Raw genomic sequence first — 26,222 nt, 5'->3', positions numbered from 1 at the left:
TCCTTAAGCCACTTTTCTCTAAACTGACACTGTTCTGGCCTGGAGGATGGAATAAAAAGAGGATAAATGGTAAGAATAATACTGAATCCAAGTTTGGCCAGGTGAGAGCTGGCCTTTATTCACAGGGCAAGCCTATCTGCTGAAAAAAAGAATGCCAGCTTGACCTGTGTAAACCCAGGACAAATTCATATGGAGAAGGCAGATGCTCATGGGGTGGCTATCCATGCTTGTGGTGGAGTGAAGCTAATAAGCAGGGTCATTTGGTTTTGCATAGCAAGATTTTTGACAGCTTCTTCCACCTCTCTGCTATTATTGCAAACTTATTTACATCAAGCTCCCTGTTTGTTTTTGGCATGGAAAAGCTTGCTAGAACCTCCCGAGCTGTGTCAGTGGTGGAAAAGTAATAACATTTACCTGTGAATCAGCCTGCTGGACTCCAGAGTGAAGAATACCTCCACAGGCAAGGTCTGCAAGAGAGGAGGGACAGGGCAAAGTTCATGTATAGGACCTCAAAAAGCAGACATTTTAATTAGGTGAGAGCTACTATCTACTTCTTCAAAAATAACCTGTGTATTTGTAACGTTTCTGATATGGATTAGAACAGTTTTGGTTTAAAGCCTCTGTGAGTATTCTCTTGTGAAGGCGGAGACTTGGATGTTACAATTTTAAGCTTGTGCTAGAGTATAAGATATCTGACCAGGGGCTATGAGCTGTTTTGCTGGTTTTGGCTGGGATAGAGTTAATTTTCTTCGCAGTAGCTAGTATGGGGCTACACTTTGGATTTGTGCCAAACAGTGTTGGTAACACAGGGATGTGTTCATTATTGCTGAGCAGCGCTTACACAGAGTCAAGGCCTTTCCTGCTTCTCGCACCACCCCACCAGCGAGTAGGCTGGGGGGGACACAGCTGACCCCAGCTGACCAAAGGGATATTCCATACCATACGATGTCATGCTCAGTATATAAACTAGGGGGGAGCTTTGCAGGGGAGGGACCGCTGCTCGGGGACTATCTGGGCATCGGTCAGTTGGTGGTGAGAAATTGTTTTCATTTGCATCACTTGTCTGTCTTAGTTTTTATTTTTCTCTCTCCTGGTTATTTTTCCTTACAATTTATTACTATTATTATTATTTCTTTTCTAAAATTATTAAACTCTTCTTATCTCAACCCATGAGTTTTCTCACTTTGATACTTCCAATTCTCTCCCCCATCCCACTGGGGTGGGGTGGGGGGAGTGTGTGAGCAGCTGTGTGGTGCTTAGTTGCCAGCTGGGGTTAAACCATGACACCCGTGGACTGCTACTTGGGGATCCATAGCCAGTAAGTAGAAAAGCTAAGGTTCACTATGACTAAGCATAGGTTCTGGAGGTAAAAGGCTACTCAGTGCAATTTATTTCTTTTTTTCTTTTGAGCTGCAACATATTATTGTACAGGTGACAAACTTCAGGCTGATCTGGAAAGCGGTTCTGAGACAGCATGAAGAGCAGGGGGCCAGTGTCCCTCTACTGAGCCCTCGTTCGGTAACTCACCTCTGCTCAGCCCTACTTAACAGCTGCCCAGAGCAATTGCTGTTGCTTGGAGGGCGGTGTGAGCAGGAAAGCAGATCTAGGATCCTGCCAGATTCTCTGTTTGTCAACTTTCTGCCAGTCTCGACAATGTGGGAACTAAACCAGCCTCCCGTTCCGTGCTCTGCTCCCTTTGGTGACTGACTGCTAAGTTTCCATTACACCACGTTTAAATCTCCCACCATTGCCCAGGCCTCATCAGCATCTCTCATGAGAGCTGCCAGCTCCTGGCTGGTCCCTCCACTGCCCTGGCGCTTCCTTGCCTCACGGAACCCCCCCTGTACTCTCATCCCTTAAAGGATTGGTGCGTGCCATTTCTGAGTACTTACAGCAGGTTTGATTTTGGAGATCTCTATAACGAAGTAGACGCTTGCTGTTGCTCGTGGGATGGGTTTTCTGCGTGTTGGGACGCTCCAGCAAACTCTGTAATGGTACCTCTTGCTGTACTTCAGTTCTTCTTCCTGGAGGAATTCTGACCAGTGAAGCCAGCCTTTGTGAACCTCCCACGTCTGCTGAACAAACACATGGCACTAAGATTCCCTCTGTCTAGTACAGGTGACTTGAGGGAGGTGCTCTTAATTTTTCACACTCCTCAACAGTGAGAAGGTGTGACCTTACTGAGTGGATGGAATTGTCACTCACAGAAATGAGTTCTTCAATCTGCTGCCGTCCTCTCTCCACTGTGAAGTCGTTGCCTGTGGTCCACTGGATGTTTTTGGTGACATACTCAGTTTCTAAGACAAAAAATGCTGATAAATCCTTCTGGGAAGACCGTGACACATGTAAACAGAGCAGGCACACTACCTTTCTCTTTTTTCTCCAGCTCTGGAAGATACTCCTCTGTACCACTTCTCCCATTTTCCGTGAGAATGGGAGCTTTTTCCTCACTGGCAGTGTTTTCCTCTCCCTTGTCCATTGTCTTCACCTTTAGAAAGAGAAACGCACAAATGCACTGAGAGTGAGTTGGTCTTCGGAGCTGCGGGACCCATCTGAGACACTTCAGGCTGATCTGGAAAGCAGTTCTGAGACAGCATGAAGAGCAGGGGGCCAGTCTCCCTCTACGGAGCCCTCGTTCGGTAACTCGCCTCCGCTCAGCCCTACTTACAGCTGCCCAGAGCGATGGCTGTTGCTTCCTAACTGCCCTTGCCAGGCGGGTGGGCCCGGGGCGCAGGTGGGTGGCAGCCCGGAGGAGCCTGGTTCCAGACAGGGGTGGCTGGCACCCCGGGAGCTGCGCCCCGGCCCTGGCAGTGTCGCTGCGTCTGTCCTTTCCTCCCCGGGGGGGACAAGACCCGCAGAGCGGCTCCCACGGCAGTGGTACCCAGCAGTGCAGGGAGTGTTTGCTCCGTGTCGCCATGGCAAGGTGGGTGCCAGCCAATCGGGGCGTCAGGCTCCCGCCATCCCCATCGGCATTCGGCATTCGGGGGGCCCCTACGAGGGGGGGGGCCCTATGGAGGGGGGCTGCAGGGCCCCTTTTAACCAGGGACCCTGGGGAAATTCCTCCCCAGCAGCCACGGTCTCCCGGAAGGGGAAGACGGTCTGAGGAGGAAAGCAGATCTGGGATCCTGCCAGATTCCCTGTTTGTCAAGTTCCTGCCAGTCTCAACAATTTGGGAACTAAACCAGCCTCCCGCTCTGTGCTCTGCTAAACACAGACTCAGTCCGGCCCGTTGCGCAGAGGTGCTGTAGGCTCTGAACACCAGCGCGTGGCACGCAGAGCCCTTCAGAGGGAAAGGACCACAGACACTACAAGAAAGGCCAGAGATGTTTTAGCAGAAGGCAGCGTGCTGAGTTCCCAGGAGCTGCTCTTCCGGGATGACAAAGGGCTGTTACAAGGATTCAGCTACTAGAGGAATAAATGAGCAAAGTGTAGGTCCTAGACCTTGCAGGCTGATAGGGACGCTTACTGCCTGAAGGTGAAAGGAGGTAGTGAAAGCGATGGGAAGCTGTGTGAGGTTTGTACGAGATGGGAGAATGAATATCAAAAGGTCATACCACAGAGCAAAAGAGAGCTGTGAAACTTACCTTTGCTCATTGGCACACTTTGTTCTGCGTTTCTTCCGGGAGTTTTCCTCATTCGGTTTCACCCCCTCAGTAACAAAATTGGGAAGAACAACCGCAGCACAGGTGTCTGCTTTGAAAGACGGGAGAAAAGAACCCTGAGGACTCTGGTGTAGGAGTTGTGCCAAGACATGGGGAAGCATCTGAGGAGGAACTGGTCACCAGGTTGGAAAATAGCTTAGCAGCTGATGGGAAGGTCTTGTGCTGGAGCCGCTGGGTCGGCAAGACTTGGGACACAGATCCCTGAAGAGCTCTGCGTGTGTGACAGATGAGGCCCACTCGTTTATTGCATCTCATGCAACAAAGGAAGCTCCTTCCAGCTGCTGCTCAGGACATGCTGTAAGGTGAGCACAGCCCGAGGCATGGTGTCAAACAGAAAAGGCCTCTTCTGAGCCCAAAAAGTCTCCCTGGAGACACCCTCACCCAGGCAGGACGAGTCTCATGAGAGCTGTTCAAAGCCCCTTGGTATCCAGGATTACAGCAAACCCTGCCTAAAGCAGCCCTGGTTTGCTTCTCAGCTGTCTGCGTAGTTTGGGAGAGGTGCTCAAGGCTGGAAGCCTGTTTCCTCCTCTGCTTCCTGTCCTGATCTCCACATCTTTTCCCCCTCTTGTTTCTTGCCCTCCTGATCTTCTCTTCCTGCTAGCCCTTCTGTCTCTTCAGCCAGCGTTGTAGCTGACTAGCTGGTGGTAAGTGCTTTGGGCTGGTATTTCATTAATTCCCAAGCTCTTTTCAGCCCTTCAGAAAACTGGAACCTTGACAAGCTTTTCAGGAGCCAAACCGAAGACTGACCACATCTAGAAAGCGTGAGCAGCCGGACAGCTTAATTTAACCACATCGTCTCGGAGCCTGGACACAGAGTGCCGTGGCGAAGTGTCAGACGTATCTGTCCCTGCTCAGTGACACAGGCTATGAGTCATGGTTCAAGACTACTGACAGACTATCAGAAACACTTTGTCCCAACTAATCAGCAGAGGAATTCAGATGCGAATTTCTGTGTCTGAACTTGCTGTTATTCATGCTGGTGTAAATCTAGAGGAGTTCTCTTCATATCAGTGTATTTTCTTTTTCTGCAATATTATTACTTTTTCAATATGGCTACAGGCAAATAGAGGGAATTATATTACAGAGACACTCGCAGAGAAACAGACTTGGTTACAGTCAGCAGAAAACAGCTTCTAGTGCTGTTGGGCATCCTCAGCTCTCACTGGCCGCGGAACAGTAAAAGGGTATTTTGCTGCTGGCCTGGCTGCTCTTTCAGTAGACTCTGTACAGCTGAGCAAGCATAACTTTCCAGTCACGGGACTGGAAATTTCTCAGAAATTTCTCTGATTTATGTGACTCTGAACTTTGTTCACTCTATGTGGTTAGTTGTGGTTCCACACCCTGTACCTCACAGTGTTAATGGTAGTGACATAAGATCTGCATTTCACTCTCCCATTTGCCATACTTTTTAACAGACAAGTAAGAGTCATTGTTTATAGCGGATGTAGAATATAGCAGAAGCAGGTTTTGGCTGTATTGCAAGTTAACACTGCTAAATATTACTGTGCTGGGAGGGAAGAATGGCAAGCTGCAGGAGGTGACATTGGCTATTTGCACAGACTGCTGCAGAGTCAGCAGGGTTGCTACGGGAACTGCAGGTCAGCAGAAGTGGATGCAAAAATAGGATCAGTCCTGCTGTCTTTCTGCATTTCGCTAGTACTTATCATCACAAACACATCCGTAACAGTAGTTTTGTGGTAGTGCACTTGGCATTTCTTTTCTTCCTCTCACAGACACCTGTGTAGTGTGTATCAGAGTGCATCAAGTATGGAAACCAATTCTGTCCAAAGCTTGTATGCAACTGTATTGGGTTTGCGTGGCAAGGTTTGGGGGGGGGGGGGCGGGGGGGGCTGCGGGGGGTGGCTTCTGTGAGAAGATGCCAGAAGCTTCTTCCCCATGTCCGATAGAGCCAGAGCCAGAGGGCTCCAGGATGGACCCGTTACTGGCCAAGGCTGAGTCCATCAGCGATGGTGGTAGCGCCTCTGGGATAACGTATTTAAGAAGGGGAAAAAAAACCTGCTGCACAAGAGCAGCCGGAGAAAGGAGTGAGAATATGTGAAAGAAAGAACTCTGCAGACCCCAAGGTCAGTGAAGAAGGAGGGGAGGAGGTGCTCCAGGCGCTGGAGCAGAGGTTCCCCTGCAGCCCCTAGTGAAGACCATGGTGAGGCAGGCTGTGCCCCTGCAGCCATGGGGGTCCACGGTGGAGCAGATATCCACCTGCAGCCCATGGAGGACCCCATGCTGGAGCAGGCGGATGCCCGAAGGAGGCTGTGACCCCATGGAGATCCCACACTGGAGCAGGCTCCTGGCAGGACCTGTGGACCCGTGGAGAGAGGAGCCCACGCTGGAGCCGGTTTGCTGGCAGGACTTGTGACCCCGTGGGGGACCCACGCTGGAGCAGTCTGTTCCTGAAGGACTGCACCCGGGGAAAGGACCCACGCTGGAGCAGTTCATGGAAAACTGCAGCCTATGGGAAGGACTCACATTGGAGAAGTTCATGGAGGACTGTCTCCCATGGGAGGGACCCCACGCTGGAGCAGGGGAAGCGTGTGAGGAGTCCTCCCCCTGAGGAGGAAGGAGTGGCAGAGACAAGGTGTGATGAACTGACCACAACCCCCGTTCCCTGTCCCCCCTGCACCGCTGGCAGGGGAGGAGGTGGAGAAAATCAGGAGTGAAGTTGAGCCCTGGGAAGAAGGGATGGTTGGGGGGGAAGGTGTTTTCAGATTTGGTTTTATTTCTCATTACCCTACTCTGATTTTGACCATCAATAAATTAATTGTCCCCCAGTCGCATCTGTTTTGCCCATGATGGTAATTGGTGGGTGATCTCTCCCTGTCCTTCTCTTGACCCATGAGCCTTTTGTTGTATTTTCTCTCCCCTGTCCAGCTGAGGAAGGGAGTGATAGAGCAGCTTTGGTGGGCACCCAGCCAGGGTCAACCCACCAAAGCAACACAGATACAAGGGCTGAATACATGTATATCTTTATTAAAGAGTTAAATCATTTCATATAGATATGTGGATTCTTCAAAGTGCTGCCACCTTAGTCTATGTTCTCCAGACCCTGAAAAAGAAAAATTAACAGCTGTATCTGCACCATTTTCATTGCTAACTTGCCAGAGAGCAGAGCTGAAAATGCAGATTTTCAAACTATGCTTAAGTACCCAAGTCCTAATTAAAAAACCCCCGAAATGCACATCCCCCCAGGCAGGCCAGCTGCAGGTACGGAGCGGGCTCGCCAGCCCCAAGAGTGACCAGTGCCCACTGCAGAGGCCATGGGAGCCCCCAGCCCAGAGCTCAGGGATGGGGGGAGCAAGCGCATGGCTCCTGCTTTCCTCCCAGCGGTACCTGCCCACTGCCCGAGCACCTGCCTTGGAGACGTAGTACTTGTTGACACCCGACAGCCGCCTGTCTCGTTCCATCAGGGTCCACTGGTAGGGATAGCGGGCGATCCTCTTCTCCTGCGGGCACGCACAGCGCTGTTACGGCCCCCGGGGAAGGGGCTCCCCGGGGGAAGGGGGATCTCGGAGGGAAGGGGGCCCGGGAGGGAAGGGATCGCAGGGGGAAGAAGGCGGCTGGGGGGAAGCGGGGCCCCGGGCCGCGGGCAGGGCCGCCGCGGGGGGCTGTGGGGGGTTAGGCGGCCCTGTCGCCCCGCCCCGCGCTGACCTTGCCGCCGTTGCACAAGCGGTGCATGTAGACGGTGGAGAGGCCCGGGATGCTGAGGCAGAGGCCCATGATGGCCATGCCGGGCAGGATCTCGTACCACATCCCGCCGCTGCCCGCACCGCCGCCCCGGGCTCCCTGCGGGCACTCCCGGCCTGCCCCGCGCGCCTTCCCGGCCTGCCCCGCGCCGCGCTGCCGTCACTGCCGGGGCAGGCCCGGGGCGGGGGGGGGGTACCGACAGGGCTCCACGGGGCTGCGGGGGGGGGCGCGCCTCGGTAGTGCCGGGGCAGGAAATGAGGCCGTGGCCGCGCCCCAGCACGCCCGGCCCCGGCCCCGGCCCCGGCCCCGGCGGCTGACCCCGCCGGGTGCGGGCGGTGCCGGGAGGGGCGGGCCCCGCCGGGGGCATGCCGGGAGCCGTAGTCCGGCAGGGCCGGGGCGGGGAGGCCTCGGCCGAGGGCGCGGCTCGTGGCCCTTTAAGGCGCAGTCGCGCGAGAGGCGCGGCGGCCAATGGGCGTGTGGGGGCGCGCGGCGCTGTCCCGCGGCCCGGGATGAAGGAGGACAAGGAAAACGCCAGGCCCAAGGAGCGGCGCGGGCCCGCCGCCGGGCCGGGGGCCCTGCTGGGGACGGGGACGGGGACGGGGCCCGCCACCGGCACGGACGGCAGGGCCGGCGGCGCCGAGCTCGACCGCCTCGAGCGGCCCAAGGACAAGAAGGAGACGCTCAGCAAGGTGCGGCCTGCGCGCCGCTCGGCGCGGGCCCCCCCACCCGCGGTAACGGGCCTCGTGCGGCGGCCGTGGGAGGCGGCCGTTGGGGGGAGGGCTGGGGCCGCCCGGGGAAGGAGCGGGGGGCGGCGGCGGCGGCAACGGCTTACAGCCCGGCACCGTGGGCCGCCCTAACCGCCGCCGCCGTGCCGCAGGTGGTGATCCGCCGGCTGCCGCCCAGCCTGACGAAGGAGCAGCTGGAGGAGCACCTCCAGCCCCTGCCCGAGCACGACTACTTCGAGTTCTTCGCCAACGACTCCAGGTAGGGCCGCCGGCCCCGCCCGGGCAGCTCCCGAGAGCCGCCGCTGCCGCCGGCCGGGCCCCGAGAGGCGCCGCCGCCTAGTCAGCCTTGCTCTCTCGGTCTTCTCTTCCTGCAGCTTGTACCCTCACATGTTCTCGAGAGCCTATATCAACTTTAAAAACCAGGAAGACATAGTCCTCTTCAGGGATCGCTTTGACGGCTATGTTTTTGTCGATCACAAAGGCAAGTGAACGGCGCTCGGCTGTGTGTTTACTTCTTCCCTGGTGCGTGTGCCGTGTGCTAGTTGAATTCTAGAGGGATGGGTGTGAGCAGCCTAACATGCCACTTCTCATTTGTTTTTAGTGCCTTAAGTCAATGTCATGTAGAAAATGTCTTACGCTTTGTGGAAACTAACGTAAATTGATTTTGTATATTTCTAAATCCATTTTGTATGTTACCTGCAAAACCCAGTTAAGTGTACATCGAGGTAGTAGCGGTATCAATCTAAAACCAGTTGCTGTGTTACTGAGATTAATACTTGCATTGTGATACTTGAGTATAAAGTTTGAAAAGTGAAAGTGAGTAGGTGGTGTCGCTGTCCAAACTAAATGAAGCTGCGGGTAATGATGCCGCCCTTTGCTATTGCCTTCACCTGTTTTGTATACTTCTAACAGTGTCACTCACTTTTCAGTCAGTTTTTAATTCAGATTATTACTCGTTCCAACTTACAACTGAGGGAGCTATCTTGATTCAGAAAAAGGAACAGCTTATTCCGTGTGGTCTAAGTTGTGAAAGTGACTGCACTCTGGAGACATTCATCTGTAGGAAACAAATATTTTGTTTAATTCATTGGTTAAACATCCAAGTATTTAATTGCCACTTATCTTTTTTCTAAATACATGTTAGGTGTTCAGTACATCTTATGGTTTTTAAATTTTGCATTTCAAAACTGCTTACACTGGGTAGCACTAAAAGTTGTTAGTCTCTCATTGATAATTGAAGTTACATGTTTAGCAAGACCTATTTGCCATACCCAACAGCAATATTGGATTTATGCAGCCATAAATATAGCATTCTTGTCAGAAGATAAAACTTTAAAGCCTGCCTGTAATGTTTTGCATTCTATTGTATTTTGCCAAAAACTGAGATTTGCCTCAGTTGCATTAACTTAAAATATTCTCTTCTACTTGTACAATGAATGCATAGTTGGTAGGATGAGGATATTATGTGGTGTGGTGTAGCTGAGGTGGCTGAACTGATGGTTATGGGCAGTCTTAAATCTAGTGTTTCTGTCTTGTTGTGAGTCTGTGAATTTACTGTTTTGTTAACATAGTGAGAGTGTTTAGTTCATTAATTCTTCTGTCTCTAAAATGTTTTTTTTATTAAATGGCTTTCAAAATACAAAATTTTTTTTATGCTGTCCAAGTAGTCTCTTCTAGTATTGCATATTTCTTGTGAGGTTTATCTTCCTGCTTTAGACATGGACAATATGCTCTACTTTATATCTGTTTCATCACTATTTTAATGTATTTTACCTTCTCCTCTTAACAGGTCAGGAATATGCTGCCATAGTTGAGTTTGCACCTTTCCAGAAAGCTGCAAAAAAGAAGAGTAAGAAAAAGGATGCTAAAACTGGAACTATTGAAGATGGTATGATAGCTAGCTATTTTCTTTTGTGTGTGTAGACTTGAAAGTCCTAGCAGTAATTTGAATATAATGTTTTTACTGTGACACTGTAGTTTGTCAATAGAATGTTTGCTTAATTACATGTGAAGCTTATTAGTACTGCTTTGTCAGTTGCAAATCTATTAAATATGATTGTCCTAGACAAACGTAATGCAGCAGCTCATTGGAGAGCTGCCAGCTTATGAAAAGGTGACATATAAACAACACAACTTATGCAAATCTAACCCAGACTTCCAGCAGCACGCAATGCAAATTCTTTTTGTTCGACAGTATATATTTTTTCCTTTTTTTTCCTTCTCCCTTTCCCCTCCCCTGTAGATCCAGAGTACAAGAAGTTTTTGGAAAGTTACAGTGCAGATGATGAAAAATTAACCTCCACTCCTGAAACTTTGTTGGAGGAAATAGAAGCAAGAAACAAAGAGCTAATAGGTATGGAAATCTATGTATTATAGTTACCTTTTCCTAGAGCACAAAGAAATGTACGTGGTGTAATTTAGAGCTGTGATTTCTCAACCCTGAGGAGACTGAATTCTCCTGTATGCTTGCTTGGTATTTGTTAAACCTTTAGGCTACTATTATTCAGTGTATTGTATTTTGCTACCATGCTCTAAATTCTTCTCTAGGTTTAAGTTTTATATGATAGCCTTCCTTCAAGTTGCTAGTCAGATGTTTGTTAGCCAGACTGGGCTGTGGGATGACTGCATTTCAGTGAGATGCAGTGATGTTTAATGCAAAATGCTGTGAGCAGTGATGTTCCATGCAGGCACAAGTTAAGAGATACTGTGATTGGGTAAAATATCACAAAAATGACCAGAAGACTCTATTTTAAGCCTGTTACAGGTATCTTGTTTCAAAGTGAGAGAATCTGGGAAAAGCCTACTGCAGACTGAATATCCCTTTACAAATAGGTGTACTGGATAACATATTAGTGTCATAAAGAAGCTTATAGAACCCTAATAGTTGCCACTGTTCAGGGATAGGATTGGAATACTTGTTTCACGGCTGTATTGCTGTATGTGAGAGGAGATAGGCTGGATAATCCATAAGGCTTCTTCATTTCATATAGGGTTTTGTTGTAGGTATTGCAGTATCAGATAGGGCAAATTGTTTACATTTGTTTTTATATATTCTCTAGCTAAAAAGACGACTCCTTTACTGAACTTCTTGAAAAATAAACAGGTAAGACTTATCTCCAGAATCTTCTTGTTGCTTGCAAGTACAATTTGTTCATTTAAAGCATCGGTGTGTATATTCCAATGTGTTTATTGATATGTTTCTGCCCTTCCTTTTGAAGAAGAAGCTTTTGGCCCAACTTACTTGTTAACATCTGGTTCACATATTTTAAACTACTCGAACGCTGGCCTGTGTAGGAACGGTGGTGCTTTGTGTACATTCTGGTCACAGCTAAACATCTCTGTGGCACTGTCAAACCAGATTCCATTTTAATGCTTTCATTTTTAATGCAGTTATGGCTGAGGTCCTTATAAAGGCTGAGGCTAGTGTTATGTTTGGGTTTTTAAGCCTTGATTTGTACTGTCTTATGAGTGAGGAAAAAAAATGACACGCTGCTGTAACATGTTCAGGTTCACAACAGAACAATAAAGATGGCAGGACTTTTTCTTTTATAATAGAGGCGGTTTTGAGGTGAGTTATTTGGTTATGAAATACTTTATCACTTCGCAGCAGGGTATCTTGTTGGGCTTAAAGGGATGTTTTCTAGTGTGAAAATACACTATTTCTCTTTGCTTTTACACACACAGAGACTGAGAGAAGAAAAAAGAGAGGAGAGGAGGAGGAGAGAATTGGAAAGAAAAAGGCAAAGAGAAGAAGAAAGAAGAAAATGGAAAGAGGAGGAGAGAAGGAAGAGAAAAGAAGCAGAAAAAATGAAGAAAGTAGACAGATGCCCAGAAAAAGAAAGAGACAGATCAAAAGAAGAACCAAAGATTAAGGTCTAGAACAGTTCTTTATTATAAACTGTTGCACTCCCTTTCCCCTATTATTTGTATATCAGTCTCTCAAAATGTGTTTTGAGTATTGTGTGAAGAATCACATGAGTTTGATGTTAGTAAATTACCACTTTTTTGTAATATTGAATATTAGGCATTGTAAAGGTTTACATGCTGTAATGCTTCATAGTGATATTTAAAGCTTTTGTCATGTGACTGTTGTACATGCTGTGGTAAACAGAATCGTGAATTCACTGTGGAATGGAGACTATTTTTAAGCTTTCTAAAATGGCCTGGTTTAGGAGAAAAAATCCTAGTCTGCGATGTGGATTATGCTTACTCATACACTCCAGCTTTTAGAAATACTACGGTTTGCAGTAGCATTACTTAATGTTTATTTCTTACTGGACTATGGTTCCTTTGATGCAATTTCGGTGTTGTGCCAGACAATATGTATTAGAGTGAGCTTTTTAGTTGAGACTTCTGTTTTCTTTGTAGCTACTTAAGAAGCCTGAAAAAGATGAAAAAGACTTGGAGAAAAAAGAAAAATCCAAGAAACTGGAAAAAGAGACTCTGAGGGAGGAAAAAAATGCGAGTAGTGCATCTGCCAAACGATCTGATGGGGAGACAAAAGAAGAGAAGGCAAAAAAGTATTCTAGTACTTGCTATAAATATATATATGTATATATACCTTGTTTCCTGATCATACTGAGGCTTAGGCTGCTCTGCCATGACCATGTTTTGAAATTCCTTTGAAGTTATTTTTCTGATATAAGGCATGGGATGTGTTCTCTGTGACAGCACACATCCCCGTGTGTGAATTACCTGACAATTTTTCACTAGTGGACAAATTTTAGTATTTTTTGCAACTCACTGTAGGAACTCCACAAAAAAAGCCCAGGTGTAGGTGACGTGCAACAGGCTGTGAGCACTGTCCTTGCAATGAGAGAATTGCAACCATGGCAAGAGGAGAGGTGTACTCCAGTTAGTAGTCCCTTTAAGTCTTGTAAAAGGTCAAAGTGGAAAGTGTCATTCTCAGCAGCTCCATGATCTGTTCAAGGTTCAGTTCTGCCATGTGAGAAATAGAGATGAGACAGAGAAATTCAGGTGTTTTCCAAAGCCAGAGGAGACTCAGCCAGCTATGTGAGTAGAAGGCTAGGAAACACTAGCAGTGTCATCTGTGGTTATCATGCATGACTCAGGTTATTACAGCTTCCCAAAAGCTCCCTAGAACCTACCAGTGTGTCATCTTCGTATTGCAAATTTACACCAGTATTACATTGATCTCCCAGCTCTGTTTGATGAATCTTTTGAGCTTAATTTTCAGTTTTGTTTTCATACAGATCAGAAGATGAGTGTGTAAAGGACTACAGGGACCGAGATAGAGATTTTGAAAGAGACAGAGAATATGAGAGAGCACAGAGGGAGAAACTGAGACGCCAAGAAGAGGAGCGTCGAAGGCAGAAAGAGCGCTTTGAGAAAGAGAAGGTTTTTAGAAGAAAAGAGGAAGAGGTGAAAAAGGAGAGAGACTTACTCAGAGAAAAGGGAAAGAAAAGTGATCTTACAGACTTTACCTGCAGCATGGACAAATCTGAGAAAGTAACCAAAGACGATAAAAAAGAGGATACAGTTAAGAGGGATCGTATCAGAAACAAGGTGCTGGATTTCTTTAAATTCATGTGTTGATTCATAGGGACCAGTTGGTGTTTTTTAGGATAAAAGCATTTCAAGGAAAGAACCATGTGGTTTCTCTGTTGAAACTTCTTCCTGTTCTGGTAACAAACTCTGTTATTGCTAGAAAGATTGCCTGTTTGTCCACTAAGCTGTTTGTGGTATTTCTTGTCACTGTGTAGGAATTAAGCCAAGATACCATGGGCAAAGTGTAAAGACACTGATTCCTTTTCATGTCCTGACTTATGCCATAAGCTGTATCTTCAAGGTGTCGGTAGAGCATCAGTAATCTACCCATATCTCTGCTGATGCTATATATGCCTGAAGTCACGTCTCAAAGTGGGAGTGTGATTGAACAGGTTCCTCCAAAACAGGGACAAGACTGCTACATGTAGAATATAACAGAGGATCTCCTGTAGACTCAAGAAAAAATGTCTTGAGCTTAGTTTTATATACTCTGCAAATCTGGTTTTGCAGCAGCAGGAGTATGCAAGTTTTCCATGTCACTTAAGACATTATTGGATATAAATGAAACTCAGGGTTTTGAGGAAGCTTTGAAGTTGGCCTCTGTTCTGAGAGAGGGTGAGCTGAACTCGTCTCAAGAGGAAACTCTTTACAAGTAACTTCAACTATGTGCAGTGTTCTTTGTGGCTTGAACAGGGTTGTTGCCTTACAACAGAGACAACCTTGATTTGAGACAGTTGAAGTTACATTGCCACCATGATGGAATAATTTAACTTAGAACACCTTGAAAAGTTTGAATTTGAGCCATTTCTGGTATCACTGATGCCGTAATAACCATGATAGCATGGGGCTATGAAAGAATCTAAATAGTTTTGATTTATTTCAGGATCGTCCAGCAATGCAGCTGTACCAGCCAGGAGCCCGAAGCCGAAGCAGATTGTGTCAGTATGAAGACAGTGCTGCGAAGTCCACAGATCAGGGAGTGGAGAAGAAACAAGAGAGTGAGACCAGTAATATGAAGGAAGAGGAGTGACTAGCATGCAAGCCTTATGTGTTCTGACTGTCTGTGCAGCCAAAGAGCATGTACTACGCAATCCAGAAGTGCCTTCGAAGCGAAGAAGGAACAAAGGAAGAAAAGGGGGCATTGTGCTGTTGGATGTTTCTGGTTAAAGAACCTCAGCTGTAGATTTGGAATTTGAAATGTGTTCCTATTGTATTTTCAGTTATTTGAATTTATTTTCCCAGCATCTAACTACAACAGCGAAGAGAATCTTTGCAAAGTAGAAAGACTTTATGGCCTTAACTGTGATAATAAATGAGTCATGCGGTCAGGAGGAGATGACACATGGATCCAAAGCCAGAGCTTTACTGTAAAGCGATTGGAGACAGTGTTTGACGCACTTAAGCAGAGCGAGCTTGAAGTTGCCTGGAGTTAACACAGGTGTTGCCATGTCGTGTGGTGTTTCTACCTGAGGCAATGATAGCTAAATTATGTCAGTCTAGCACCGAGACAGGTACGCAGGCTGGGGTTGTTGAGGTACCAGTGAAGAGGAGCCCTCTGGCATGTAGAGGGGAGAATATCTGGCATTGCAGTGGTGATGTTGCGGAGGGAGAGACCTTCCTCTTCAGTGGTTCTCTGGATAAAGTAACTAAGTTGGAGTGTATGAATAAGCTGGCTGGGATACTTCTTGACAAATTCTCATGTAAAGTCTACCTGCGTTGAAATGCTTATTTCTAATCAAATGTGGCTGGTTTGAGCATCCTCCTCTTTTCCAGCATTCTCCCTTCTTTAGAGTCTGAAATCCGTACTGCTTCATCTTCCCTCATAACTTGAAGTATTGTTTTACAGCCCAGAAAGAGACTTCACCAGTAGCAGCTCCTCCTAAGCTAGCGAATTTTAGCCATAGCTCTTTTGTACCGAAACCAATAAACTCGCAGAAACTCGTGCCGCCGCCGTCCCTCACTGAGCTCCCTCTGCGCCGCGGCGGGCCCGCCGGGCCGCTAGGGGGTGCTGTGGCCGCGGGGCCTCTCTCGCCGCTTCCCCCCGCCCCTTCCGCCTCTTCAGCCGTCGCCATCGCCGGGACGCCAGGCAGCTCCGCGCCATGGTGAGACCATCGGCCGCCATCCGCCGCCGTGCCGCGACACCCCGAGCCCTCTTGCCGCCGGGGGCTGGCTTGGGATTCCCGGCAGGCAGGCCGCGCGGGGGGGCGGGGCGGAGCGGCCGCGATGGAGCGGGAGGGCCCCCGGTGCAACTTTCCCCGCCTCGCCGAGGCCTCGCGGCCTACCGGCCGCCTCACCGCGCGGGGCGGCGGGGGTGGTGCCGGTGGCGGTGCCGGTGTCTGGCTTGCTTTGCCGGGCCTCCTGCCAGCGCTGGCGCGGCGGAGCTCCCGCGGTGGGGCCGGCCCGGGCCCGGCGGAGCTGCCCTCCGCCGGCTGCGAGCCGGGGGCTGCCGTGTGGGACTAACGGCTGCTCTCTCTTCCAGTCGTCTCACAAGACGTTCAAGATCAAACGCTTCCTTGCTAAGAAGCAGAAGCAGAACCGGCCCATCCCGCAATGGATTCGCATGAAAACGGGCAATAAGATCAGGTAATAAGATCGGCAGTTGCTTTTGGAGGAATTGCAGCCTGCAGCCGCACAGGCTCTAAATCAGGCTGCTTGTCGCGGTGTGGATTGAAGTCAGAAGCTAATTGTGTAAAAGCGTTTATGCAAGCAAAAGTGCGATTTTGTGGCCGTGAATACCATACAAGTATCTTAGTGCAGATACACAACTCCGCCGGCCCCTTGTGTTTTCTTGAGGCAGTGTGGGGCTTCTGTGCCATTTCCTTCTGTGGCAGTTCAGTTCATTCCAGGGCTCTGCAAGTATCCACAGGTGTTCAGTGATGCCACGTGTAAAGTGAAAGCGTGAACTGTACGTGGGGATAACTTACTCCAGAATTTGTACCCTGGTAGCCTCTTTGATTCTGATGTTCCCCTTCCCAACACCTTTCCCCTCTCTCATAGCTGTCCCTTGGGTTCCTGCATTTTCAAGGAACAGTACCTTACTGAGCATGGGTATTCTGAGATGCAGAAGGGAGCAAAGAGCTTGCTGGGTGTATGGGAGATCAAATTGATAGTATAAGATCTTAGCACATGACTGCAGAAATAATTTGCAGCAGTTCCTTTTTATTTGCCTATAGTGTTTATTTTCAAGCATTGTATTTAGGAAAATGCAGTAAGACAGTACTGTAGAATACTAGGTAAATGTGAGGCATGCAGAAGGTGGTGCCTGTCTGAGCCCTCTGGTTTAAAAGCTTCAACCAATATAGTTTGGTGACTCGCGCTGTGCACCTAGCTTTTTCTCTCATATGCTTCCTTGTCTAGACTTTCTAAGGGAGCAGGATCTTTTCTCCCATGTTGTTTTTTGTCCAAAGTAGGGGGGAGGGTGACAGTAGCAGTGGCTGACTCAGGCAGTGAAAATGGTCCAGAATTGCCAGGTTCTGTTGCTGTTACTTCTCCTAACTTGTTTCTTTCTAGGAAAAATCAGTGTTGTGTGCCCCAGACTGTATCCTTGTCTTCCAGATACCAACTTACAACGGGGTTCTGTTTTAGCTAAATTGCAGTACTTTGGAATACTTTGTCATAGGGCAAAATCATGAATTTTTGTCTTGTGACACTTCAGTACCTCGGTCATCAGTTTTATCCAAACTGTGTGCTAAAGCAGGCTGCAATTACAGTGCTTCATTCTGTGGGAGTACTGCCATTTTCCTGCTGAGAGTAACTCTGTTAATGCCGTCTTTGGTTTCACCTATACGGTGGTGAAACCGTTTGTTCTTAACATGTACAAGTATATACTCATAAATGAATATACCTTCCTGGAAGAGGGCCTTTTCCATACACTGCTCTGCTTTCATATTTTGAACAAAAATTACACTTTTTCCGTTGGACTATGAACTACATTCAAGAGGTAGTTTTCATTATCATTGGACAATCAGTACAAGATCACAGGTCTTGACTCCAAAAGAGGAGGTAGCATATTCACACGCTAGGGCTGATGCATCTCTCTTCAGGCACCTTTATCTCTTTGAGGATTAGATTCCGTAGCGGTAATGTGCTAGTTGGTTAGTGAATGAAGAAAGTAAACAGATACAGAAATTTTGAAAAAAGTACACAGCTGATTATTGTTGGCAGCTTGCCACTATAGCATATAAGAAAGATTTCAGTCCTTTACTGTTCAGCTAATTCAAGGTGGTTTCAGTCCACCTGGATCCTCAAATGTGTGTGTGCACTTTGCTAATTTACACTGCTTTTGTCTTAGGTACAACTCCAAAAGGAGACACTGGAGAAGGACCAAACTGGGCTTGTAAGAGAGACTGTCTCCTGGGAACTCTAATTAAACACTTGTCTTTCTGCATCAGATTGATACACCCTGTACGCTGTTCAGCGACCCCCAAGGGATTCCTTCTGTAGTGTTGGACTGCAATCTCCAATGTTTTGGGTGTTTTTATAAGCTAGTCTGGGATATGGATATTGACTGGGAAAATCTTGAAATAATTTGCATCTGAAACATGAAGACCGTGTTCTATTAGTGTTCTTTGTTTCAGGCATCATCATGAGTATTGACAGTGTACAGGCTTACTAATAAACATGGACCTGAAAGACTTGGTTGTAATTCTTTCATATATATATATATATGGTGGGATAGTAACAGAATAAAAATGAGAACTGATTTTAGAGGAGTTAATTTGAAGAAAATCTTTTATTAGACACACTGAAATTTTTTTTTTTTTAAAAGTCTTTTAGAGGCAGGTTTGAAAAAGGCAGACTTCACTTTATGATCCATAGACCACCATGGCTACAGTAACTGTTTGGAGTGTCAGCCTCTTACTGCTTAACCCCAGGGAAGACTCTGGATTACATTTCTGGTAGATTTATGAAAGGTTACTAAGAAGAGTAAGCAGCATTGTTAGAATTTGCTAAAGATGTGTCTTACAGCCGCTGGGTGCGTTTTATGGGGCTGGAAAGCAAAGCACACTGAAAATGCTCCTCTGGGGTAAGGTAGCTTCCTGTTTGAGGTATGCTGTGGTAGGTGAGGGGGATCCAAACTAACAAAACCTTCTGCTAAACCAAGTCAATCCAGTTACCACTCTCTCTTACATTATGCTTACGTGTTGGATGCATGTATGTTCCCTATGGCTGGGTTCTGGCACGGCTGCAGATTCTTGATTCCACCGTTACCTTCCACATGACCCTTTTGAACACCCAGGGTAGACCAGGTAGTAAAGTGTAGCTAGGCCTCTTGGTCAGTCAGATGACCCCTTTTTTTATTAATGGAAGAGCATGTCTGAACTGAAAGTGTTGGAACAGCGTGAATGGTGGCACTGCGGTACTGGGCGAATACTGAAACGTTACAAGCCCAGAAGAACTTCAAAAAGTACAAGGCTGCCCCTGAACACCAGCCTGTGTTAGCTGCAGCTGGCTCCTCAGGAGCCTCACGCTTGTTGGTTAGTCAAGCGTGGCAGCATCTTACCCTATGTGGGTCTGGCCCCTGCAGCACCAGGAGCTGATCTGGAGTAGGATGTGGGGCAGGGCAGGGCAGCCCTTGGAGCCTGGAGTTAAAATCCTGGCTGGGGAGTGGGCGCAATGAAATAATCAGGTGAAAGAAAGTTTCACTTAGGAGGAAGAAATGGAAGAATACAGCAAGGACAGCGGATAGATTTATCTCCTACAAAATGCAGTACTCCTATAGACTGTAGTACATAATGTCTGCATGTTCCCTAGAATATGTAATAACCATCTTCTGAGTTTTGTTTGGAGCTCTGTGTTGGCTTGATCAAGTTGGTCTTGATGCCAGCCACAGGTGCAACTTAATTTAAAACATTCTCAGCAGAAGGGTAGTAACTCAAGATGTTGCTCAAAGGAAGAGATTGCAGCTATTTAAAAAAGGGAAGAGAGGAAAGAAGGGATTAAAGTGCTCAGAGTAGTTGGTACTCCAGCTCCCCGATGCTGGCATTCTCTGGGGCCTGTGAGACATCACCTATTTACTGCAGGGAAGCAGAGGAGAAGGCTGTGGCTCAGCACTAAGCCCAGCGTGGCTGCTGCTCCTTTCCCTTCTGCAGTGCAGACCTGGGACAGATGCTCTAGTCAGCAGGAACTAACTGAAGGTGCGAGCCTGTTCTCGGATGTGGCTGTGGCAAAGCCCATCCTGACGCTGAGGGCTGTGAAGTGCTCTGGTGCTGTTTTCTGGGTTCAGCTTGCCGTGGTGGCTCAGTTCCTGGGTGGCAGCTTCCTGAGGAAGCTTTAGGCTGCCACACCTGTGTTGTTGCTTTTCATGTTGAAGGTAAATAGATTTATCTCCTTCACGTTACAATTCATAGCAAATAATGCTGGGCAGCTGCATATGCCAAGCGTGCGTAAATGCGTAACAAACGCATGCCTCGCTCACAGCTCACGATAGTCAGTCCCTCTTAAGGTGTGCTGGAGGTTTCTGTGAGCACAGGAGAGCAAGGCTGGGATTTTTACCAGCTTCAGGACACTTCAGAGGTATCTTCTAGCTTCTTTTCCTGTCTGGTAAGAGTCTGGTTTCTACTTCGTTATCAGGGGGAAGCAGTAACTCACTGCAACAGGAAAGCAGCAAAGAGCATTGCCAGAGATGTTTCAACAGAGGCCCACGTGCTGCAAACACTTTTACCCCAATGTTTTTTAAATATCTTCTGTGCTTTTCTCTTTGAAGCAAGTGTTTAGGAAATAACAGCACTAATGAGGATCGAAGATCAACCTTGGAGCCCTGCGAACCGCCCCCGCCTCTCCCCATCACCACTGCTGGCAGGCAAAGCTGCTTGCAGAGTTCCTCTTTCATTGTAAGGACCTGGCTGAGGAGGAAAAAATTAATTTTATGGACTTGAGAATGGAAAGAAACAGTTTTCTCCATGGCATTTGTGGGAAAGCTTTCCTGAGCAATAGATTGAACTATTTATTACTATTTATTAGATAGTCTCTCTATTACTGTCATTACTGTGCTATTTTTATTAGCTGGAAGCAGCTTCTACCAAGGAGCTGCTTTGGAAAATAACCCCTCATGCTATTTTTCCCCATTTGACTGAATCTGCTTTTCAAATTGGACATTAAGGGATAGCATGAAGTAAATTTAGTACCAATTAAAATTGGGTTAAAATCAATCTTCTGCAGAACCTTAACCAACACAAATACCTCTGTGTTTGAAGGATTTCTGTTGTTCCTGCGGCAGCTCTCTTTGTCCTCCCCTTCCCTGTGAGAGTTGCGGGGAGGATCAGGGATCTCTGTAGAACTGAGCTAACACATGATGACTTCAACAGAAGCTTTAAAGAAAAAATCTAAATATTTTGGACATTCTAGTTCATTAATTTTGGTGGATATGCTTTTGTTTTCTGAGTGAGAAGCAAAGTTAGAGCTGATCGTGTACCTGAAGAATATTTTTTAAACATGTCTGTATTTCCAAACCAACTGCCCCTCTATAGGTATGAAAATAAACTGCACGAGACAGAGGGCTGGGTCCCTGGAAGTGGCGTGGTGTTTGGGGCAAACACAATGTACAGCAGCAGAAAGGGTACTGCAATTTGAAGAAGATCCCTTTTTTGCTCTGTGGAGAGGAACCCTTGCAGGGCAGGCAACGTGGGGGGTAGCGTTAATGAGTATGTTGTAACACCCCCCAGAGAAGCAGGGCTCTGGTCTTGCTCCTGAAGTGCCTGCCTCATTTGCCTCAGAGCAGAACACGACTTCAAACCCATGACCAAAAGATGGGGGAAAAGTTGCCTTTAGGGAGTTTTGGTTAGCTGTTAAGGGGAGGCAAGTACTAAAAATCATTTAGTCGTATTTAAGTGTAGCATTTGCCAGTTAAATTTTACTTTCGAATGGCACATTGAAGTCCAGGTTTCCTGGTGGAGAGTGACTAAGCTGCAGGTACAAACGCCAAGGAAACAGCTCCTTCAAGGAAACTCTCACTAATTCCACTGTTTACTCTGTGCCTTACTCAGAGGAGGATGTAAGAGCGATCCCGTGCCCTCTTCCCGACAGCACGCTACTGTGAAAGGGTGACGAAGAACTAACAGGTCAAAAAATATTTTGTCAGACATGCACCCACCTGTCTTACCAACAGCACTTTGGTTACCAGAACTAAACATCGCAGGTGTTTTGACATCAGTGTTTTTCATGGAGTTTGTGCTGGTGTGACCAGACTCATTAGAAGCCAGCCTGCTGTCCCGTGGCACGGATGTGGCCAGAGAAGTTCTGGAAGGAGCTGTGTTGCCATAGCCTTTAATCTATTAGAGTTAGTGTGTTACAAAACTGGTGTAGAGCAGGCATTAAATCCATTCCCAGTGTGTTTTATATGTCTCCGCTGCTGACCTCAGTGATTAAAAAGATGTCCTGACACATCTGTGTGTCCACCCAGTCACCTGAACTGGACACTATCCAGTCACTGGATCACTATCCGCTCATCTGGAGGCTGTTCTTCCATGTATCGTCCACTGCAGACTGGGTTATTCCGGTGTCTGAGCAGCATTTTAGAGCACAATCTGAATATAAAGGGGGTTTGCTTAGGGTCTGTGAAACCCACAAGCTCAAGTTCCCCCGAGGGAGTTACCTGTGTATCTTTCTGCATCAAGGTGGAAATTCACCCGCGCAGCCAGGCCAGGTCACTCCCGTCCCTCGGTCACCTCTGTAGACCACCAGAAAGGCAGCTGGAAAGAAACTGCCACTCCCCTCCGAAGCAAGGTGTCTCCGCAAGGGCTGCCGCTTTGTGATGGGGAACAGAAACTCCCCAGTTGCTGTCTGAGAGTCACTTCTCAAATGGGACTGCTATTTAAGGGGGTAGAAATGGTCTCATGCTGATGAAAAAGAGGAAGGGGCAGTTGTTTTTCTAAAGATACTGTGAAGCAGCCCTGGCCTTTGAGAATGTAAAAAGCAAGTTAAAATCAGCTGGGCAGAGCTCTATTTGGTGAACAAAACACAAACAGGCGAGCAGAGGCTTTGCCCTTTTAATGCAGTTACTGGTACATACATGCAGGGTTATGCTGCTGTAGGGATGTTCTCAAGAGTTTAATTTTTGAGCGTGGCCTCAGTAGCAACAAAGATAATCTCTTCATACCTTTTCCATGGTTTTGAGCAGTGAATCATCTTTCCAGAGCTGTTCCTGGACCCCAGTCCCTGCAGGAACCACTGCATGCCACCCCACTGGGTGTCCCTCCCGCCTCCTCCGCTCTGGCCCCCATCCCCAGTGGGGCTGAGTGTCTCAGGCTCCCCTGGACGAGGGTCCCCAGAGAAGGACTGCCAGGGGGACTTGTCTTACACTTTGAAAGTCCTCTCTGGACCTGGCCTCCTCTGGCAAACCAGGCACTCCAGCTCTTACTTTACTGAGAAACAGCTTTATCTGTCATAAACAAACAGCAACCCAGAGGAGGTGCATGTGGCAGAGATCCGCGGATCTCACAGGGAGCTGGAAAGCATTTGCAGGTCGGTGGCACAGTCTGCTTGTCTGTACTCGCTCTCCCTGCCGGCAGAGAAGCGTACATCAAAAAGTGTTGGGGGGGGCGTTTCTGAAGCCATAGTTGCTTCTCCATCGTCAGCCCAGTGCCAGGCTTCTGGCATCTCAAAGTATGGTTGTGAAATATTTAATTATATTCTGCCAGTGTCTCCATCCAGGCACCCAAGGCGCCATGACCAGTCCAACCTCACAGCGTTGCTGGGAGCCAGGGCAGTGCCAATGCCCTCGTTTTACAGGTGGGAGAAGCAAGTCACCAAGTTGCTGCGTCACCCACCTACAGTCACACACAAAGTCTGCTGGCAGCCCGGAATGAGCAGCCCAAATGTCCACCCCCAGCCCCCTGCACGGGACACCACCTCCCATGGTGGGTCAGCATCCCCCCACAGGCACGCGGGCTGTCGGAGAAGCAGGTCCCTGCAGCAGGCCCGGCACACGAGCCCCAACATGGGGCTCTGCTGGGCTGTGGCAAGGAGTCCCCGTCAGCAGGGGCAGGGGGCAAAAACCCCTTCTGGGGACAAGCGGTTTTTTGGAAGGGCTGTCCCCAGGCAGTGCTCCTGATGGCCAGGGTTGCCCCATGCACACTCACACTGGCACAGCCCTAAAAGACCACGTGAGACCCGGGGTGGCCGTGGTGCCCCCATGCAGGGGTTTAATCCCCACTTGACCGGGATTTCGAGCACCGGCCCTCACCAAGGTCTCGGCTCCCTGCAGGCTCTTCTGGCGGCTGTTCAGTGTGGGTTTGCAGGCTAATGGGCCAGGGGAGCTTCAGCGCTCTTGGAAGAAAGTAAATGCCTGCCTGACAAAGTCCCGGAGGGTCAACAAGTTCCAGGAGCGCTGGGCTTTTGCCTTGGCCCCGGAATCCACACAGTCCCGCCCTGCCCTGGCCTCTCTGGACGACTTACAGTTGTTGTTGGTGTTGTGAGAGCACAGCTGGACCAAGTCCTCCTCCAAGGCCCCCGCCAGCTCCTTCAGCTCCCTGGAGGTGTCTGCCCTCAGGTACTGCCAAGCCTTGCGCCCATTGTGGTCCCTGCGGCTGGTGTCTGCCCCATAAGCTCCCACCAGCACTTTGATGAGCAGCTCATGTCCCTGCAGGGCAGCCAGGTGCAAGGGGGTGAGCCCACCGCTGGCCGTGGGAACGTTCACGTTGACAGGATAGCCCTTCTTCTGGGCATGGGAGATGACCTGGATGAATCTCTCATGGTGGCCATGCTTGGCAAGCCAGTGGAGAGCAGTGAAGCCCGTCACAAAGTCTTTCCTGGTCAGCAGGCTGGGATCCAGGTCCAGCAGCCTGATGATGTTGTCCGCATCGCCCTGGGCCACTGTCAGCAGCCACTCGTGCTCCAGGGGATCCAAGGCAAGGGACAGCACCTCGGGGCTCTGCTCAGGCTTCTGCTCTTGGTGCAGCCCTGCAAGGAGACTGCTGCTGTTGGATGTCTTCTGAGCGGTGGCAAACCGCATGGTGCTGCTGGGGCTATTGCTCTGCAGGAGGATTTCCTTCAGCTCCTTCCTTCGGGTACTGCCGGGGCCAACGGAGAGCCTGCCTGCAGTCCTACCCCAGCTCCCCGGGCCCTGGTTGCCCCAGCTGATGCTCCTGCTGGTGTCCATCTTCTGCAGTGGATGGAAACGCTCCCTGCTCCCTGTGGCGGCCGGCCAGAGATGGGAGCTGCGGGCTAGGCTCCTTGCTTGGGGCTGGGTGGCTTCCAGGAAGGCGAATGTCTGGGCGATGCCAGCTACCCTCTGCTCCGCCGAGCCCTGCTCCCGCTCCCGCTCCCGCCGGGCCATGGTGGTACCTTCCACAGGGCTGGCCAGCGCAGCCCGCTTCCCGGCAGGGCACAGCTTGCAGCTCGCGCTCCCCAGCTCTCACCCCACGCTTCCTGCCCCGACGTTAGGCAAAGGAGGAACCGACTCTGCACCGTGGGAGGGCACACCAGGCATGGCGGCGGATCCGCGGTGCTGCCGCACTGCCGGGGCGGTGCAGGCGACCTTTGGTCACGCTGCGTCTGCGGCTGCCGCCGGGGCCGGGCATGGCCACAGCCGTGAGCCATCCGCTCCCCCGGGCCCCCCTTGCCTGCAGTGTCACCGAGGGAGAGCGGGCGGGCGTGCAGGGGCTGTGGGGAGCACGCGGCACTGCTGGGGCAGGGGGGTCCTGGGCAGCCCGATGCTGGTGTTACAGAAGAAATTTGATTAACTGTGTTCTTCTCTCTGAATAGTCTCATTTAGCATCAGCAGTGGCCTACACCAGCAGCTACAGTAGCCGAAGCCTCAGGCCACAAGAGCTGACCAAGCATAAACTTTTGATGAAACTAATGCGGCTAGCAAAGAACTCACTGAATTCAGTGGATTCCAGCAGAATGAAGATAAGGACCAAGGAGACAATTCCAAGAGCGTGAAGTAACTTCGGAAGAAGGACAGCCCAGCGACAGTGAACACCGCTAAGAAATCAAGAGACCACTGACCAGAATTAAGTGCTTGGATTTGGGGATCGGGTGATGGGTGGTATGGGTATAATTGAGAGGCGTGAATTGGGTAGGGGTCCCTCTCTGGAGGCAGCCAGCTCAAGCTGTAAGCGAAGAACTAACAAAAGACTAATTGGAAGGCTTCACTCAGACTTGGCATTCTCAGCGGGATCCTCGGGTCGGACCCTGTCATGGTGGCTGGCATGCGTAAATCCGTAACACTGGTCCTGGGGCCACTTCCTCTGGCCCCGGCGGCACCCTAAAGCCCCGGGTGCCTTGCTGAGGCACCTGCCTTACAGCCCCCCCTCAAACTTTGCCCCCCACCATTGCAATGCTTCTCCTTGGTGTTGTGGTCAGGAAGGCCAAGGTTACTGCCCCAAGGGGCCGCTTTCCCGGTGGCCAGTCAGTCTCCGTGCTGTAAGGGACACCTAGCCCAGGGTAATGTTTTGGGTCCCTTGCCACCCGATGTTTCAGCCTGGCGGCATTTTGGCCTTCCTCTCTTGCTGTTTCACTTCCCAGCAAGGCTCCACGCTCAGCATTGCTGGCAGCTGCAGCCACCAGCAGTTTGTACCCTAATTTTGTTAGGATTCAGGAGAAATTCCTCTGCCCCAAAAGCCCCCAGTCCTGTTTCTCCCAAGGCCTTTCTTATCCATGACTCCTCAGACACCCACAGCATGGC

General features: G+C 49.2%; 4 protein-coding genes and 1 non-coding gene across 5 annotated transcripts; 3 read left to right on the top strand and 2 right to left on the bottom strand.

Moving 5' to 3' along the window:
• Nucleotides 1-6,627: 6,627 nt before the first annotated feature.
• Nucleotides 6,628-7,470, bottom strand: NDUFA1 (NADH:ubiquinone oxidoreductase subunit A1). The gene is made up of 3 exons (XM_059824517.1): nt 7,326-7,470; nt 7,031-7,120; nt 6,628-6,723 (listed from the first exon to the last, which is right to left on the bottom strand). The coding sequence occupies exons 1-3, from the start codon at nt 7,425-7,427 to the stop codon at nt 6,703-6,705; spliced, it is 213 nt and encodes a 70-aa protein (XP_059680500.1). The 5' UTR covers nt 7,428-7,470; the 3' UTR covers nt 6,628-6,702.
• A 400-nt stretch (nt 7,471-7,870) lies between these two features.
• UPF3B (UPF3B regulator of nonsense mediated mRNA decay) lies at nt 7,871-15,537 on the top strand. The gene is made up of 10 exons (XM_059824363.1): nt 7,871-8,050; nt 8,239-8,345; nt 8,461-8,567; nt 9,876-9,974; nt 10,329-10,439; nt 11,146-11,189; nt 11,771-11,959; nt 12,455-12,606; nt 13,300-13,612; nt 14,478-15,537. The coding sequence occupies exons 1-10, from the start codon at nt 7,871-7,873 to the stop codon at nt 14,622-14,624; spliced, it is 1,449 nt and encodes a 482-aa protein (XP_059680346.1). The 3' UTR covers nt 14,625-15,537.
• Nucleotides 15,538-15,642: 105 nt separating this feature from the next.
• RPL39 (ribosomal protein L39) lies at nt 15,643-18,228 on the top strand. The gene is made up of 3 exons (XM_059824526.1): nt 15,643-15,696; nt 16,074-16,177; nt 17,886-18,228. Exons 1-3 carry the CDS (start codon nt 15,694-15,696, stop codon nt 17,932-17,934), a joined length of 156 nt encoding a protein of 51 aa, XP_059680509.1. The 5' UTR covers nt 15,643-15,693; the 3' UTR covers nt 17,935-18,228.
• LOC132318202 (small nucleolar RNA SNORA69) lies at nt 17,285-17,416 on the top strand. Its single transcript, XR_009484303.1, has one exon. It is a non-coding gene; the product is annotated as a small nucleolar RNA SNORA69 (small nucleolar RNA).
• Nucleotides 18,229-23,852: 5,624 nt separating the features above from the next.
• SOWAHD (sosondowah ankyrin repeat domain family member D) lies at nt 23,853-24,869 on the bottom strand. Its single transcript, XM_059824217.1, has one exon. It carries the CDS (start codon nt 24,867-24,869, stop codon nt 23,853-23,855), a length of 1,017 nt encoding a protein of 338 aa, XP_059680200.1.
• Between the last annotated feature and the right edge of the window lie 1,353 nt (nt 24,870-26,222).

Source organism: Gavia stellata, chromosome 14 (genome assembly GCF_030936135.1).
Source record: "Gavia stellata isolate bGavSte3 chromosome 14, bGavSte3.hap2, whole genome shotgun sequence".
Taxonomy (NCBI): domain Eukaryota; kingdom Metazoa; phylum Chordata; class Aves; order Gaviiformes; family Gaviidae; genus Gavia; species Gavia stellata.
This window is presented reverse-complemented; position numbering and strand designations above follow the sequence as displayed.